The sequence below is a fragment of the Adiantum capillus-veneris genome, chromosome 15, assembly GCF_014529385.1.
Source record: "Adiantum capillus-veneris isolate H3 chromosome 15, ASM1452938v2, whole genome shotgun sequence".
Lineage (NCBI taxonomy): Eukaryota > Viridiplantae > Streptophyta > Polypodiopsida > Polypodiales > Pteridaceae > Adiantum > Adiantum capillus-veneris.
This window is the reverse complement of record NC_140945.1, coordinates 77,320,680-77,336,639: the sequence shown is the minus strand read 5'-3', so window position 1 is coordinate 77,336,639 and position 15,960 is coordinate 77,320,680. Positions and strand designations below refer to the sequence as shown.

Here is a 15,960-nt window from a genome sequence, read left to right as displayed (position 1 = left end):
TACCGAACTATATGGCGTCGAGGGATATCGTCAACAGCGTCTGGATGAATCGTGGGAAGGACTCTTCGCCGGCCCACTCTAATGCGTGGGGCATGCAATACTTGGAACTTCATAAAGGTCTGCAACGCTTGCTTCTCTGGGCCGCGCCGAAAGTCAGTTGTGGCTCCTTCAATGCTTCAACTTCGTCTATAGCCATGCGTTTGCCTTCTTCAAGAATCTCCGAGGATGAAAATTCATGAAACCACTTCCAACACAAAAACATGAACATACCCATTCCATGTAAGGTGACTGGAAAAATTCTATTCCTTCGAAAAAACTGTGCATGCAATGTAGATGAACATAGAGACGGAGTGCCAACCCGTTCATCAAACACAAGCAAACAATGGAATCGAAACTTATCTTTCTGATCTAAATCAATCAACTGTGGCAAATCACATTGGAAATGCCAATGCTTAATGCTCAATCCTTCTTGTGCTCTGTCTAAGACTGTGTCATGCCAAGGAAGAGACATGGAATGTGAATTCCTTGGATGCAAACATTTCATCTTTTCATGAGTAATCCGTATACATCCATGCTCATTCATGAGTGAATCGTACTCATCGTACAATATGTCATGCCTGTGAAAAGGGATCACATAAGGACGGTGACTAAAATACAGTAAAGCATCACGAATGAAACACTCGAACAATGCGTGCTGACTACTCATTCGAACACATAACACTTCCTGTGGGGGTTCTTTGGACCTCGACTCGAGAGCTAAGATCGGTTCTTCGTGATCGATCGAATCTACAATGAGGTTAGCTTCACTAGACAAAGTATCAACTAAACCATCATCCTTGAGAACAATCACATCATTATCTTGTAAATCATCATGCTTGTGAGTAATCACATCTCGATCATGCAAATCATCATGCTTATCATTAGCATGCAATTCATCATGCTTATCATGTGTGTCGTGCTTTGGAGAAGAAAAGACTAAGAGAGTCTTCTTCTCCTGATCCTTTGCAATCTGTGCCTACACATTAGCAAAAAGTCGAAACAACTCTTGCATGTGTTGGGCTCTCTGTTCGGCGCTTCCAATTCGGCTCTTCTTTCTGTGTGTTCACGCTGTATGGCTGCCATTCTTTCTTTGTGTTCTGCCTTTCTTTCTACTTTTCTTGCTTCGCGTTCTAACTGCCTGTCGATCACAAGGTGGAAAGGTACGGAGTGTACGGTACGTAATCAGTACGTCAGGTACGTACTTCTGTACGAATCGGCCTTTAAGGTACGTGACCAGTACGTAACATTTGTAACAACAAAAAGAATAGTGACTTTAGCCTTTTTCAGCCTATACATACTAGGAACTACATAGAGTCTAGACATAGATACTACTTCAAACATCCATTAGATATTGCTTCAATCTGGTTCCTAAAAACAATCTCAACGGCTGTGTAACGCACAACAACGTTTTCTTCATCAAGTAGCCATCCCGAATGGAATATCCCGCTACTACCTCCCCATTCTGTAATATGTATTCGATTGAATATGTCTAAAATCTAGATACTAATGGCAAGATGTCCCTAAAAAAACAAAAGAGCAAAAAAAAACCCACAAAAAAAAACGTACACTACCTATCCGTACGTACAGAACCGTACCGTACCGCTGTACCGTACGTACGTACAGATGCAACCTTGGTCCATCATCATGTTGTCGAAAGCCTCCATAGGAGTTAGTGCAATCCTTCGCGTAGATGGAAAAGGGGGAGGGTCGGAAAAACCTCGTGGTGAGGAAAATTTTTCTTCACCTTCTTCATGCTTATCACCTTCGTGCTTCCGCTTCGGGTGATGACCATACTTTGGTTCTTAAGTTCACGAGGAACTTGGGTTCGTGTGGTTCTTGGTTCTTGGGTTCTTGAGGTTCTTGAGTTTCTTCTTTAGCTTGTAATCTGTGTTAGAGAAGAATCTTCTCTTCACCGAGTTCTTCTCTTTTCCACGGGCGCACTCCTTGGCAGCCATCCTTGCGCTCACACCAAGGTTGCTTTTTCCCACCTCACGTCGATTGGCCGGCTGCTAAGTGCACGGTACGCTCTCAATGAGTGAAAAGAGAGACAAGGGGAGGCTGGACAAGCCCTTCTTCCTTGGGTTTCTTGTCACTCTTCAAAAACACGATTAGGAATTGACACACCCAAGAGGACTTGGGTTACGTTCGACCACAACAAGCAAAAAAAATTATGTGGTTCTATCCTTGAGAGATACAGAACACTGCCAAAGCTCCGATACCAATGTAAGGTGCACCGGAAGTGAATGTTGAACTTTCCTCAAGATGAGTGCTCCGAACTGTGCTCAAGGGTTCCTTTTACTTACGGAAGGGAGAGCCTTCCGTTCCTTTAGTGAGAGAGTGCAATGGACACAAACAAAGTGGTGAACACTGTGAATGAAGGTGTTGAGACTGAGAGATAGAGAGAGAAGAATACGACCCGGAATGTTGTCAAACCCTCCTCCGAAGGCCCCACTCTCTATGGCGAGAGCGGTCTACTATTGATTGCACAAATCTCTACAATGCTTAGACTTGCCGACGATGTCGACGACGATGAGGACAACGACAAGACGGCTGAAATCTAAAAACGCCAAGGGCTGAAATCTGCAAATCTTTCTCTGCTGAATTCTGACTCTATGTCGATGACGATGTCGACGATGATGAGGATCTGTTGCGGGAAGGTGAGATCTGCGAGGTTCAGAACTTGCGATGCGGGTCTTGATGCTCGAAACTAAAAATGCTGGTCTATTGGTTGATCATGTCGCGAAAATCTGCAAAAACGTTGAGGTGCCAGACTGATACAACAATGCTAGGGCTGATTTGGGCTCTGCTGCGGAAACGCTGTGAATCTGTCGGTGCAAACTACTAGCGCTAGGGCTGATCTGTCCTCTGCTATCACCAGGCTGCTGCAAATGCAAAAACGCTGGCTGATCTGGGTGCAAAACACTAGGCCTTCTTGCATATGCAAAAACGCTAGGCCTACTGGGTCCTGCTGAGAAGGTGCCTGTTGAACCGAAGTTCCTGCTGCCTCTTCTGCTGTAGAATGCTCGCTGAGTTTTCTTATATATATTCTTACTGAATTTGCCCTACCCAATTCCCAACAAAAGTCACTTAAAAATAATAAGTAAAAATGTCAAAAATAGGGAAAATAGGTCTATGCACTGTAAAAATGCTCCTGATAGGTTCTGATGGAAATCTGATGGTCATGTTGTGTGCAACCAGAGGATATGCATCTACTCTTAAGTGTCTTGACATGCACGGTCTGCGAACAGACTCACAAAAGTGCCAGATCACTTGACACTTCCTAAGCTAGGCTAACTGAACTGAACTGAACCCATGTCATAAAGTAGCTTGTCCACGTACACATAGGGTTAGATGTGCACGTGACAGGTATTCCCTTTGTGGTATACCACAGTCAAAAGTTGTAGGTAGAAAAGTCTAGTTTAGATCACAACTTTGGCATGTATTTGTGGATAGATTTGGCACTCCGTCACATTTTTCATTTGCATTCCATCCACAGTCATGTACGAAGCATAGTCCCTTTCCAGTCACTTTCAAAGTAACAGATGTATCTATGAAATTGTGGTTGAAATTGTTTTAGGGAGATTCTTGAAGACGATGAACCCGAGATCGTAGACGAAGTTGAAGACATGGAGCCGAAGCAGATTATTCAGCATCGCGTTCGGCGCAGTCCAAAGAAGCAAGCATTGTAGTCCTTTTTGAAGTTCAAGTATCGTGGCACCCACGCAGCATAGTGGGCCGACGAAGATTTCTTCGCAAATTCCCTGGAGTTGTTGGTGGACTACATGGAAGCCATGCAGCTCGGTACCAATATGTCACCTTGAAAAGGAGGATGTCACGTGCACATCTAACCCTATGTGCCTGTGGACAAGCTAACTCCTATTTCTAGGGTTTAGGTTAGCCTAGGAAGTGTTATGGCACCCTTATGAGCCTGTACGCAGAACGTGCATGTCCAGACACTTGAGATTAGTTGCATACCCTCTGATTGCACATGAGGATAGCTAGTGTCTTCTACATGCACGCATTGGGGAGTGTTCCCATATAGTTGCATTAGTACCCACCCTAGGTTTTTATTGTATGTGAATCACCTCTTATAAGTAGTTCATCAACTTATTAATAAGTGACATTTTTGCACCATTTTAGAAATCGTGGGATTTTTAGGAAGCATTGCCCTACCCAGCTTTTATCCCATATATAAGTGACCCTAACGGTCACTTACTTCTCCACAGAAAGTTAGCACCCGCAGTACAAGTACCAAGTACCCACGGTACCTCAGTAGCAATTCTGGCGTTTTTGCACCAAATCAAACCAGTGTTTTTAGAATTCAGCCCATCGTACCAGATCAGCCAGTGTTTTCAGATTCCCACATCAAATCAGCCAGCATTTCGAGAATTCAGCCCAAGACAGCAGGTCAGCCAAATCCGCCCATAGCCGCGTCCTCGTTCGCAGATCCCATCAGTCCCATTAGCGTTTTTGCATTTCAGCCCTTAGTCTCGTAGAACCAAGCATAAACATCAAGTTGCCACCAACATCTCAACATCCACGACCATTGTATCAGCATTTGTGCAATCTAGGCAAATACCTCTCTAGCGATAGAGAGGGGGGCCCTTGGAGGAAGGTTTGGGAACCCATTTGATGTCAGTCTTCTCTCTCTCTCTCTCTCTCTCTCTCTCTCTCTCTCTCTCTCTCTCTCTCTCTCTCTCTCTCTCTCTCTCAACCTTCACTCACAGTATCACTCTTTTCTCACTAGTCTATTGCACAACTCTCATGAAGTAAAAGGAACTCTCTCATTCAGTAAAAGGAACCTTGAGTATGCACTAAGCACTCATCATGAGCATACACCATCAATCACTTCCATTGCACCTAACACAACTGACACGAAATATTGGATGTAGAGGGAAGAGCCAATTTATAGCAACGGGGTCTATTCTCTTTGTGACCAAGAATGGACCACAAAATCTAGATGAAAGCTATAATGCTTCCCAGTTCCCGTAGTCTTGGATCTTTCGGTATCTTCAAATAGACCCGTTGTCCCACATCTAGAGTCCTTGGAGACCTCTTTTTTTTTAATAGCATAAGCGGTAACTCGGTCACAAGCTCTCGTTACACTATCCTTAGCCAATCTTGCATATCATACAAGACATCACGAGCTTGACACTCTCTCTAAGCCAATAGCAATGATAAGATGAAAGCAATGCGACCACAAAGGCTAGTCGCAACAAACTCTACTCAATTTCACACACGCACAGATGTATAGAACAAGAAGAGAGAGAATATGATGTGTAGCAATAACACCTGTCCACTGTCACCCCATCTGCGGAAAGCTGAGAACATTTGCAATCGAGCCCAACCATAACGTCCACCAACCAAAGCCAGACAGTATCCAATCTTCTGAAATTTTGTCAAGCCTGGACCCTCCAAACCTGTACGAACTGAAAGTGAAGGACGGAGAATGTTAGATTGGGACAAAAAGATACAAGTATGTATTGTAAGAATGGAAAGCACTCTTGAACCAACCTTTTCCAAGGGCTGCTAGGGGAAGAAACGCCCTCTCATCTCTGTACCGCAGATTCATTAATGCATTTCCAGGCGTAGGCTTGTCCAACCATATAGAAAACCTCCAGACCAGAAATTCAAGAAAGGCATCCAGCTCAGGCTCATAACGTGACACAAGTCTTGGCTACAAATGACAATTTTACTGAGTTTAAATTCGATGTGCCCCAAAACAAGCACCTCGCAGGCAGTTCAAAAGTTCCTAAACAAGAAAGGTGTCAAGGCCGTACACCCAAATCAACTACTTTACCGTGACCGCATACAATGCTCGAGCAGGATCATAATAAATACGGAAGCAAATATGCAAGCACACAAAGACAGATGTCAATCAATGCATGGGCCCTTTAAAAATCCGGTACACTTCACTTTGCACATTATATGACAGTGATTGATGCATTAAAGTTGGCTCTTTGTTGCTGCACTTCTTTGAACGCTGCTAGATGCCTTTGGATGATAGCAAAGTGAAGACAGCCTATGTGCCTACTACGTCAAGAACTACAATGACCGAAGAAAGAGAAGGAAAAAGGGCAGAACCTGCATGAGCGAGAAGACCTTGGTGAGCTGCTCTTTGAGCATGGCCGTCATCTCCACATCAAGTTTGGCAGCATCCAGCTGGTTTACTCTAGATACAGGCGCCCATATAGTAGGATGTAGAAGCCCCGTCGAGGGCGCAGGTGAGCTGGTTGTATCCATGCTTCTCATATGATCTGCAGCCATCTGTGGACTATGCTATACATCGACCCTCGGAAACAATCGCGATAAGCCACTCGATGAGTAGCATTGTCGTCGAAGAAGATTGTTAATCTAAATCCTGCGCACCTTCCATAGCCTGCTGATTCAAAAACCGTCACAGACCCTTCGAATGCTTTTTCTTCAAAGCAATCAAGTGCACTTAAAGTATAAAACGCGAGTTCAAATCACAAGAGTACACCGTTCAAGCCCTTGCAACAAAGCATAGCCTCAAAGACTACAAGGTTCAATTGGTCAAGGATAAAGAACACATTTCAATCGCTATGTGTATATGTTATGGGTATGGAGTTCAACTTCCCCATCACACGTGGAACAAATTACGAATTCAAAAACGTCTGACGATGCTACGAAGGGAAAGTTAAATCATAAAACCCCTCCAAGCATGTGCAAAACTACTGGATCAACATAATGGTGGGAGCTATTGTAGTGGTGTTTGTGGGACTAGCATAATTGACATGCCAATTGCATGGTCTATAAATTGTGGATGCATGCCACAAATTTTTGACTCATACAATGGAAAATTGATTGCAAGACCTCATTGGATTCAAGAGTTAAAAACCATCACGCGTGAGATTTTCTTCATGTTTCTCATTGATTTTAACTAGAAAAGGAATGGTATGGATTGATGTTACGTTCACTTCGCCCTCATTGATATTTCAGGGGGAAGTCACTTGAGCGCAATAAATATCATGAAATGGTGGTAAGTCTCGGGATAAGAAGGACATTGAACGCTTTCACTAGAAAAAAGAGGGTCACATTAAGAAAAACTAGTACGGCCGACCGCCTTCGACAGCCTCTCTCTCTCCCTCCCTCTCTCCCTCTTTATCGTTTGCAAACGAGCTTTTTTTAGTTTTGGACTTTAGCCTTCAGGTCGCAGATTGCGACACGTGTAAAGGGCTCCCCTTCCGCCATATTATGTTAGTAGATTGTTATATGTTAGGTTTATGGGCTTTATCCTATACTTTTGTGTAACACCTCTTGTCTATTCGGATGCCTATCTGGCATGGAATCATGTGGCAACATGTGGAAAAAACACCTAAGGGGTGTAGATACCCATGAGGGCCATTTCTAGAGGGTGTGGATGTTGTGAACACTCCTTAAAAGCCAAGCATGCACCACTTCAAACAAAAGGTTTTAAAGTGTCTATTTTTCAAAGCTTCTGGAAGCTTTTTCTAAAAACACATGAGCTTGCACATCACCACAATCTACTTGTCATCGCTACCACCCCGCTAGCCCAGCAAGCCTCATCATCGATACTGCCCCAAGATCATTCAGGTACACGAACTCCCAGCCTTTGAGAGTGGCTCGCACAGCCAGGTCCATGTCCTCCACACACCCACAATACCATTGAATAGAAGGCATGTGCGGTTGAGCTCACTTCTTGGTCTACCGAGAAGTGATAGATCGGTTGGCTCGTGCTCTTAATACTTGTCTGTTGCCCTGTGTCGCATGCCTTGTAAGCACCGTCATCTTCCAAGTGGGCATTGATGGAGCTACGGTTTTGCTTGTCGTCGCCTTTTTGCTGGATCCTACACCTGCCCGTTTTGCAGGCCCAAGTGCTTGCGCTACTCGGCTACAACCAACTAAACACTGCCCAATCAACTGCCTTGTGTGCATCCCGCTTTTGGGTTATTGACTTTTCCTTTTATTTTGGATTTTCTTTTAAAAAGACCATGCTCCTATGTAAGCTCATCTTCTTCGGCCTTAACACCCCTTGGCTTATTGCTGTTCTTTAGGATCTTAGGCCTCACTTCCGGTGGCACTTAGCAACAAAGTAACATTATTCCCACATCCTTAACAATACAATGTTATGTTGCAAACTCACACACGCTAGTGATGGTACTTTGTGCGATTACATGCAATGTATGCTACATCCTATGGATGTCATAAAGTCATGATCGAGCAAAGCACAATCAAATATGTACCCGATTGCCAAAGATGTGAAGAGAGTAGACACTGGCCATGCATTGACCACGAGCTAAGACCCTCTCAATATTGGCATCACATGTTATATATGCCAAGATTAACACATCCTACAACTATCAAAGAAAAGCAACTCGCAAAACATATCATGTTGTATGTGCTACAATCCTTTAAGGAAGAAAATCACCTTACAAGCACCATGTCTACCAAGGTGTGTGCTCATTGCAACGAGAAGGGGATATGCACCAAATCTGGTGTCAATTGCGAGGAGTCTGCCCAACACCGTGTGAAAGGCACAGGGGCTACAGGCACACAACTTGTACACACATACAAGCTCTATGACTACAGATGGTGTGTTAGTCACCTCGTGCGTTGCTGCTGCTGCTGAGGGAATCATGCGCACATCGAGAGGAAGAAGCCACCACTCCTGTCATCCTCCTTGCTGTCATTGTACTCCTGATGCTCGATCGCCTACGCGCTCTCTCTCTCTCTCTCTCTCTCTCTCTCTCTCTCTCTCTCTCTCTCTCTCTCTCTCTCTCTCTCTCTCTCTCTCTCTCTCTCTCTCTCTCTCTCTCTCGTCACACATTTAACCCTGTGTGTCCGTGGACAAGCTACAGCATGATCACGGTTCAGTCAGTCTAGATTAGAAGTGATCTGGCACTTTTGTGAGTCTATTCGTAGACCGTGCATGCCCAGTCACTTAGTGTAGATGCATATCCTCTGGTTGCACACAGCATGATCATCAATAATCCCATCAGAATCCATTAGAATCAGTTAGAGGATTTTTCCAGTGATTTTAGCCTATTTTCCCTATTTTTGACATTTTTCACTTATTAATTTAAGTGACTTTCCAACAAAAGTAGGTAGGGCAAATTGGGTAAGTTAATATATAAGCAAACCCAAGTTAGCACTCAATGGCAGAAGAGGCAGCAGGAGCTCCCCGCTCAACAGGCACCTTCTCAGCAAGAACCATCAAGACCTTCAAGCCTTGGCGTTTTCCATCCCCTAAGCCTAGCGTTTTTTGTCATCACCCACACCACCCCCTAGCCCTGGCGTTTTCAGCCTTGCTATCATCGCCAACATCCCCCAGATTCCCAGTGTTTTCACTAACGCTACAAGGCTGCCAGCGTTTTTGGATTTTCAGCCTTCAGTGAAGTAGACAAGGCAGCGTTTTCAGCCTTAGGAACAACAGCCAATTCAGCCCTAAACACTTGCAGAAGAACCCCATTTTCAGCCCTCAAAAACGTAGTCAAAACAGCGTTTTCAGCAATCCCGAATCAGTCCTAGATTTTCAGCCATAGCGTTTTTTTGGATAGCAGTAGGAAGATTGCAGAATTCAGCCCTTAGGTCGATCTCGTCGTCATCGTCGACATAGCCTAGACTTGCATCAGTCTCATGCATACCATTTGTACCAGATTGTGCAATCAATAATAGACCACTCTCGCCGACGAGAGTGGGGCCTTCGGAGGAGGGTTTTACAACGTCTCTGGTGTCGTATCTCTCTTCTCTCTCTATCTCTCAGTCTCATTCACTTACACACACAGTGTCCATTCACTTTGTTTGTGATCATAGCATTCTCTCATTGAGAATGGAAGGCTCTCTCTTCCATAAGAACAAAAGGAACCTTGAGCACAGTTCGGAGCACTCATCTTGAGCAAAGCGCAAACATTCATTCCGTTGCACCTAACATTGGTATCAGAGCTTTGGCAGTGTTCTGTATCACTCAAGGAAAGAACCACAAGAATCACAAGAATTTTTTTTGCTTGTTGAGGTCGCACGAACCCAAGTTCGCTTGGGCGTGTCGATTCCTAATCGTGTTTTTTGAACAGTGACAGGAATCTCAAGAAAGAAGAGCTTGTCCAACCTCCCCTTGTGCCTATTTTCACTCATTGAGAGCAAACCATGCACTTAGCGGCCGGCCAATCGACGTGAGGTGGGAAAAAGCAACCTTGGTGTGAGCGCAAGGCCGCCAAGGGGTGCGTTCGCGGAAAGGAGTAGAACTCGGGTGAAGAGAAGATCCTTCTCGAACACGGTTTGCAAGCGAAAGAAAACCTCAAGACCCTCAAGAACCTCAACCCAAGTTCCTCGTGAACTTACGAATCCAAGACCCTCAAGAACCCAAGTTCCTCGTGAACTTAAGAACACAAGACCCCAAGAACCCACGACTTCAGTGGATGGTCATCACTCGAAGCGGAATGGATACTTCGCTTGGAGGTGATGAGCATCCCCCTTCCCCATCTACGTCAAGGATTGCACTAACTCATATGGAGGAGTTGAAGCAGTTGTTTAAGGAAAGACAGTTAGAACGCGAAGAAAGAGAAGCAGAAAGAAAGGCCTACGAAGAACGAAGGGCAGCCATAGATCATGAATACGAAGAAGGAACGGCAACCATACAGCGTAAGCACGACTTGGAAGAAAAAGAAAGTCAAGCCAAATTTGATCGCGAGAACAAAGCAAGACAAGCAGAATTTGATCGCGCGAACAAAGCCATCAAAGAAAAGAGCGACCAACAAATGAAAGAGTTCTTGCGACTCTTTTCTCAAGTGCAGGCACAGATGCAAGAGATTCAGAAAAAGGAGACTCTCTCAGTCTCTACTTCTCCAAAGCATGATACACAGGATTTGCATGATTGTGAGCAGCATGATGATTTGAATGACAATGATTTGCATGACACTGATAAGCATGATGATTTGGATGTTCATGATAAGCATGATGATTTGCATGATCAAGATGTGATTTCTCACAAGCATGATGATTTGCATGATCAAGATGTGATTTCTCATAAGCATGATGAGTTGCATGAAGAAGATGTGGTTGTTCACAAGAAGGATGAGTTAGTGGATGCTTTTTATAGCAAAGCTAACCTCGTTATGGATTCGATCAATCACGAAGAACCGATCTTGGCTTTCGAGTCGAGGTCCAAAGAACCCCCACAGGACGATTCGATCATTCAAGAAGAACCGATCTTGGCTCTCGAGCCTCGGTCCAAAGAATCCTCACAGGAAGTATTATGTGTTCGCATGATTGATACGCACGCATTGTTCGAGTGTTTCGTTCGTGATCGTTTCTTGTATTTTAGTCAGCGTCTTTATGTGATCCCTTTTCCTAGGCATGACATATTGTATGTTGAGCACGTTTCTCTCATGGATGAGCACGAATGTATGCGGATTTCTCATGAAAAGCTGAAAAGTATGCATTCAAGGAGGTCACATTCCATGTCTCTTCCTTGGCATGACACAGTTTTCGAACGAGTACATGAAAGTATGAGCACCAAGCATGGGCATTTCCGTTGTGAATTGCCACAATTGATTGCTCTAGATGAGAAGAGAAAGATTCGATCTCATTGTTTGCGTGTGTGTGGTGAACGGTTTGGCACTCCGTCTATTTGTTCATCTACATTGCATGCACAGTCTTTTAGGAAGACAATATTTTTTCCATTCACTTTACATGGAATGGGTATGTTCATGGTTTTGTGTTGGAAATGGTTTCAGGAATTTTCAGCCATGGAGATTCTTGAAGAAGAAGGAAGCATGACTCTCAACGAAGTTGAAGCATCGAAGGAGCCACAGAAGACTTTGTGTCGCTTTTAGCACGGCCCAAAGAAGCAAGCGTTGCAGACCTTTATGAATTTCAAGTACCGCACGACCCACACATCGGAGTGGGCCAGCAAAGAGTCCCTTCCAGGATTCCGGATGCTATTGGTGATCTCCCTCGACGCCATACAGTAATCCTAAGGCTAGGCCTCTATCCTCATGATAAAGATAGATATAGTCATCCCCGGTGAGACCATAGCCTTCCGCGGTGTCATCTATTGGTTCTTCTTTATATTCTCATGCATGTAAGCTAATCAAGAATTCTACCATCTGTGGATAGTCATTTTGTGCAAAGGGGTAAGCATGTGCCAAGGAGACAATATCTTCTATCGCATAGGGATCATGGTCAATAGACGTATCAGCCATTCTAACTCCTCAAAATTTTTCTCACATGCTAGACTAGTTACCAGGCCCCATTCGGAGGTAAGTACAAGGTAGATCATGTGAAACACTTGAGAAAGGTAAAGAGGATACCTTTCATCCAAAGTAGGGATGGATGACTCTAGTGAACTAGCCAATAGATAGATTTTGGTTAGTTTGCAAATAATGTAAGGGTTGTGTCACTATGCATGATGTGTCATTGTGAGTTTTGGTTTATGGACCATATTTTGTAGGTTTCAATCTTGTTGTTTGGTGGCTCTTTCTCTTTTAATTTTTTCACCCCTTTTTTTTGCTTTGGTTTGTAGTATAAGGCTATATATATATATATATATATATATATATATATATATATATATATATATATATATATATATATATACACATTCCCTAAGATTCGGAAGTTAAGAGGTCAAGGAGGAAGGTTAAGAGGGAAGAAAGCGAATGATGGATGTTAGTAAGCACTCTCCCCTTCCGTGGGTAGATCATACTTTTTGAAAAGATGTTGTCACCCTTTGAAACCAATTGTTCCAAGTTGTAATGGGTAAGGACTTTGGTCAGTAGTTTTTCACCACCCGAGGTGCTTGATCAAGTTGAAAGGATGGTAAGGTACTCTCCCACGATTTCACTTAAAATGTTGCTTTAGGTGATGAATTTACAATGGGAGGCATTGATTCTTTTTTGTTTTTGTGAATATTTACAGTGGTAGGTGGAGGTTGTGTAGAAGCTTGTGTTTTGATGGATGAACTACATGAAGAGCTAGAAGCTTCATTTGAGTTTCCTATTCCTGAGCTAGGTGGAACAAATTGTTCTTGCTACGGTACCCAAACTAGCTCTGCAACATGTGTGCAATATTTGGTGATCTTTCCCTTCCCATGGTCTACAATCGACTTTGGAGTTACCGAATTTGGCTCACATGGATCTGTAGGTGACAAGAAAGAACACAATCTAGGTTTAGGTACCCATATTTTATCATTTCCGTCATAGTAGCCTTCTAGGATCCAACACAAATTACCCTTGCATTTCTTGGGATGAGTGAAACATCTGTTGCGAGGCTACTATTTTGAAAAAGATTGAAGATTGGAACTAGTGGTCATTAAAGAAGATTTAGGGACCCATTTGTATGTTCCCCTTGTCAAAACACGTTGATTCATGGGTGCCAAATTCTCCATTTTAGACATGGAAGTTGAAGTTTAGAGGTTTGTGCTACATGTATGGATGCTTTAACCTCTTGGATCTACAATGTTTTGTTTTGTGATTCCTTGAGAGGCAATAACTCGGGGACTGCTGCTTGAGGGGTAGGACTGAGAGTTGGTTTATGTGTTGTGATACTCTCGGTTCCCCAATCAATATTATCTTTAATTGTAGACATACACATGCGCCCTAGGTTTATGTTACCCTCCATACTGTCAATAGGCATGACCAAAAAGCTTGGAACCATAGTCTCGTTGTCATATATAACAGGAGTGTGTAGGATTCCAAAAATAGTGGTCTTCTTCTTATTGAAACCTTTGACTTGGATGGTACTTGTGGATAAGTGTGGTTTTACTAGCTGACACCACACTCCATAGGATAACAAATTATGTTGAGCTCATAATTCCAATAATGCATTATATAGTATTTTCCCATAGGAGCTATTCATATTGATTGGGTATTGTAGAGGCGATTCATCACATTCCTCGGTCTAGTGAAACTCGATAAGAAGCTACTATAATGGATGAGCTATCTCGACGAAGTTTAAAGTAAACCGCCGATAATAACCAACATGAATCATGCATCTTTGAACTCCCTTATAGTTTGTAAATGGTGGCAAATTGGGAATGGCTTTAATTTTGCTTTTGTTTGTGAAAAACCCATTCTTGGACACTATATGCCCTGAAATGACTCCATGCTTAACCCAAAATTGGCATTTAAAAGGGTTCAATGGATGTGATATAATCTACACCTTTCAAACACTTTTTGTAAACATAATAGATGCTTCTCCCAAGAGGAATAAACACAAAGGTCGTCTAGGAAATCTTCACAAAGCTCCCTTAAATATCCTTTGAACGTAGTGTTTATGGAATGTAGCAGGGACATTTATTAAGCCAAAGGCCATAACACGAAATGCAAACACTCCAAATTTGGTTGTAAAAGCAATTTGAGCTTGGTCCTCTAGTGCAATTTTGATTTGATTATAACGAGAGTATCCATCTAAAAAGCTATAAGCTTCCTTTCCTGCAACTCTTTCAAGCACATGTTTTGAATATGGCAAGGGATATGATCTCTCCTAGTGGCCGCATTAACCTTCTTGAGGTCCACACACACTCTAAGTTTCCCATTCTTTTTTGGCACAATGACTATCGGAGACCCATTCGGAGTCCTCAATAGGGTATATGAATCCACATTTGCATACTTAGGATTCCGTGGGTAGGGTCGTTGCTAGACAGGTTTAGCAACGATAATCATGGGATTTGTGTGTTGCACCACGAAAGGTGGAACGCCCTTCATATTATGATATGTCTAAGCAAATATATCCTTGAAATATTTGAGAAACTGTTTAAGTACAGCCTCTTCAATCTCAATAAGGTCTTGGGCAATGAAAATAGGTTTGGACTCCTCACTTCGGTCCGCTAATTCTATTTCCTTAACTATCGTTGGACCATCATAACTCCATTACTTCCATTGGTAGGCGTTCTTTGGGACTTTGTATACACAACCTTACATTCCTCCGTGGTGTAGCATTTGAAATGCTCGGGTGCAAGGTGTAAGTCCATGGGATCTGGTTGTGCCATGGACTGTGATTTCACTTCTTCTTCCCTTTGTTGTTGAGTTAACTCCCGGTTTTGGTGTCTCCTTATAGTATGGCTTAACTTTGGCTTCTCTGTAACGTCAAAGTGTTGTGGACTATCACCACATGACACTCTGAAGGTATTTGCCCCAATTATCTACCAAATTTTAATGAGCATCACATGCCCCCACATAACTAAGCCATTCTGCGGTGGATTTCTTTTTTTAATCCTAGTATGTACATTTGCTCCATATCGTCGCCTCTTATATCTCTTACTCCTCTTGTCTAATTTTTGATTTTGGGTTGCTACTGGCGTGGAATCATTGGATATGTCCTCATTTGTGTCCTCTTCACCCCAGGATACATTGTCATATGATGTGGTACTTGGCCTCAAGGGTTTTTTTTTTTTGACTTGAGCTAATATGCAAGTCAGATCCCCTTTCAAGCTCAGAATGAATTTCTGGCACCGATTTAGTCTCTGAGTCACATTGATCACAATCTTCCGAGTCACCTTCTCAGCAAGAACCATCAAGACCTTCAAGCCTTGGCGTTTTTCAATTGTGTACCTTTGGGGGGTCATTTTGACACTGTCACCCTCCCTAGGCTCGTCACAATAGTCAAACTTCCTTTATAATACTTAAGCTAAAGATCAAGAGGGGTTAAGCTCACTAAAAAGCACTGACACACTATACACAATGCTTCATAATATTGGATTAAAAGCCTAAAGTAACCACTGAGAATTACGAAGGCATCTCCTATGGTATTAATATAAGTTCTCTAATGCTCTACCTTGGTCCAACTAACTTAGCTAGAATTCTTGATTAATAAACCTAGACAAGGGACTATGAAGTAAATTTATATTGAATCCAATGTCTAATACTAAGCAATTGTGTGAAATACTTTGCTATCAATCATGATTAAGGCGGACAAACATGAATGTTAGAAAAGACAATCGGC

At 43.0% G+C, this 15,960-nt stretch overlaps 1 protein-coding gene across 1 annotated transcript in view; it reads right to left on the bottom strand.

Moving 5' to 3' along the window:
* TED3 (Pex2/Pex12 N-terminal domain-containing protein / zinc finger (C3HC4-type RING finger) family protein) overlaps window positions 1–6,467 on the bottom strand; it is a 31,475-nt gene extending 25,008 nt beyond the window's left edge. Inside the window, exons 1-3 of the mRNA XM_086482733.1 lie at window positions 6,124–6,467; window positions 5,554–5,716; window positions 5,332–5,468 (exon numbers count right to left, since the gene is read on the bottom strand). Of these exons, the coding sequence (XP_086338859.1) occupies window positions 5,332–5,468; window positions 5,554–5,716; window positions 6,124–6,306 (483 nt within the window). The 5' untranslated portion in view covers window positions 6,307–6,467. The remainder of the gene's footprint in view (window positions 1–5,331; window positions 5,469–5,553; window positions 5,717–6,123) is intronic.
* Window positions 6,468–15,960: the final 9,493 nt, after the last annotated feature.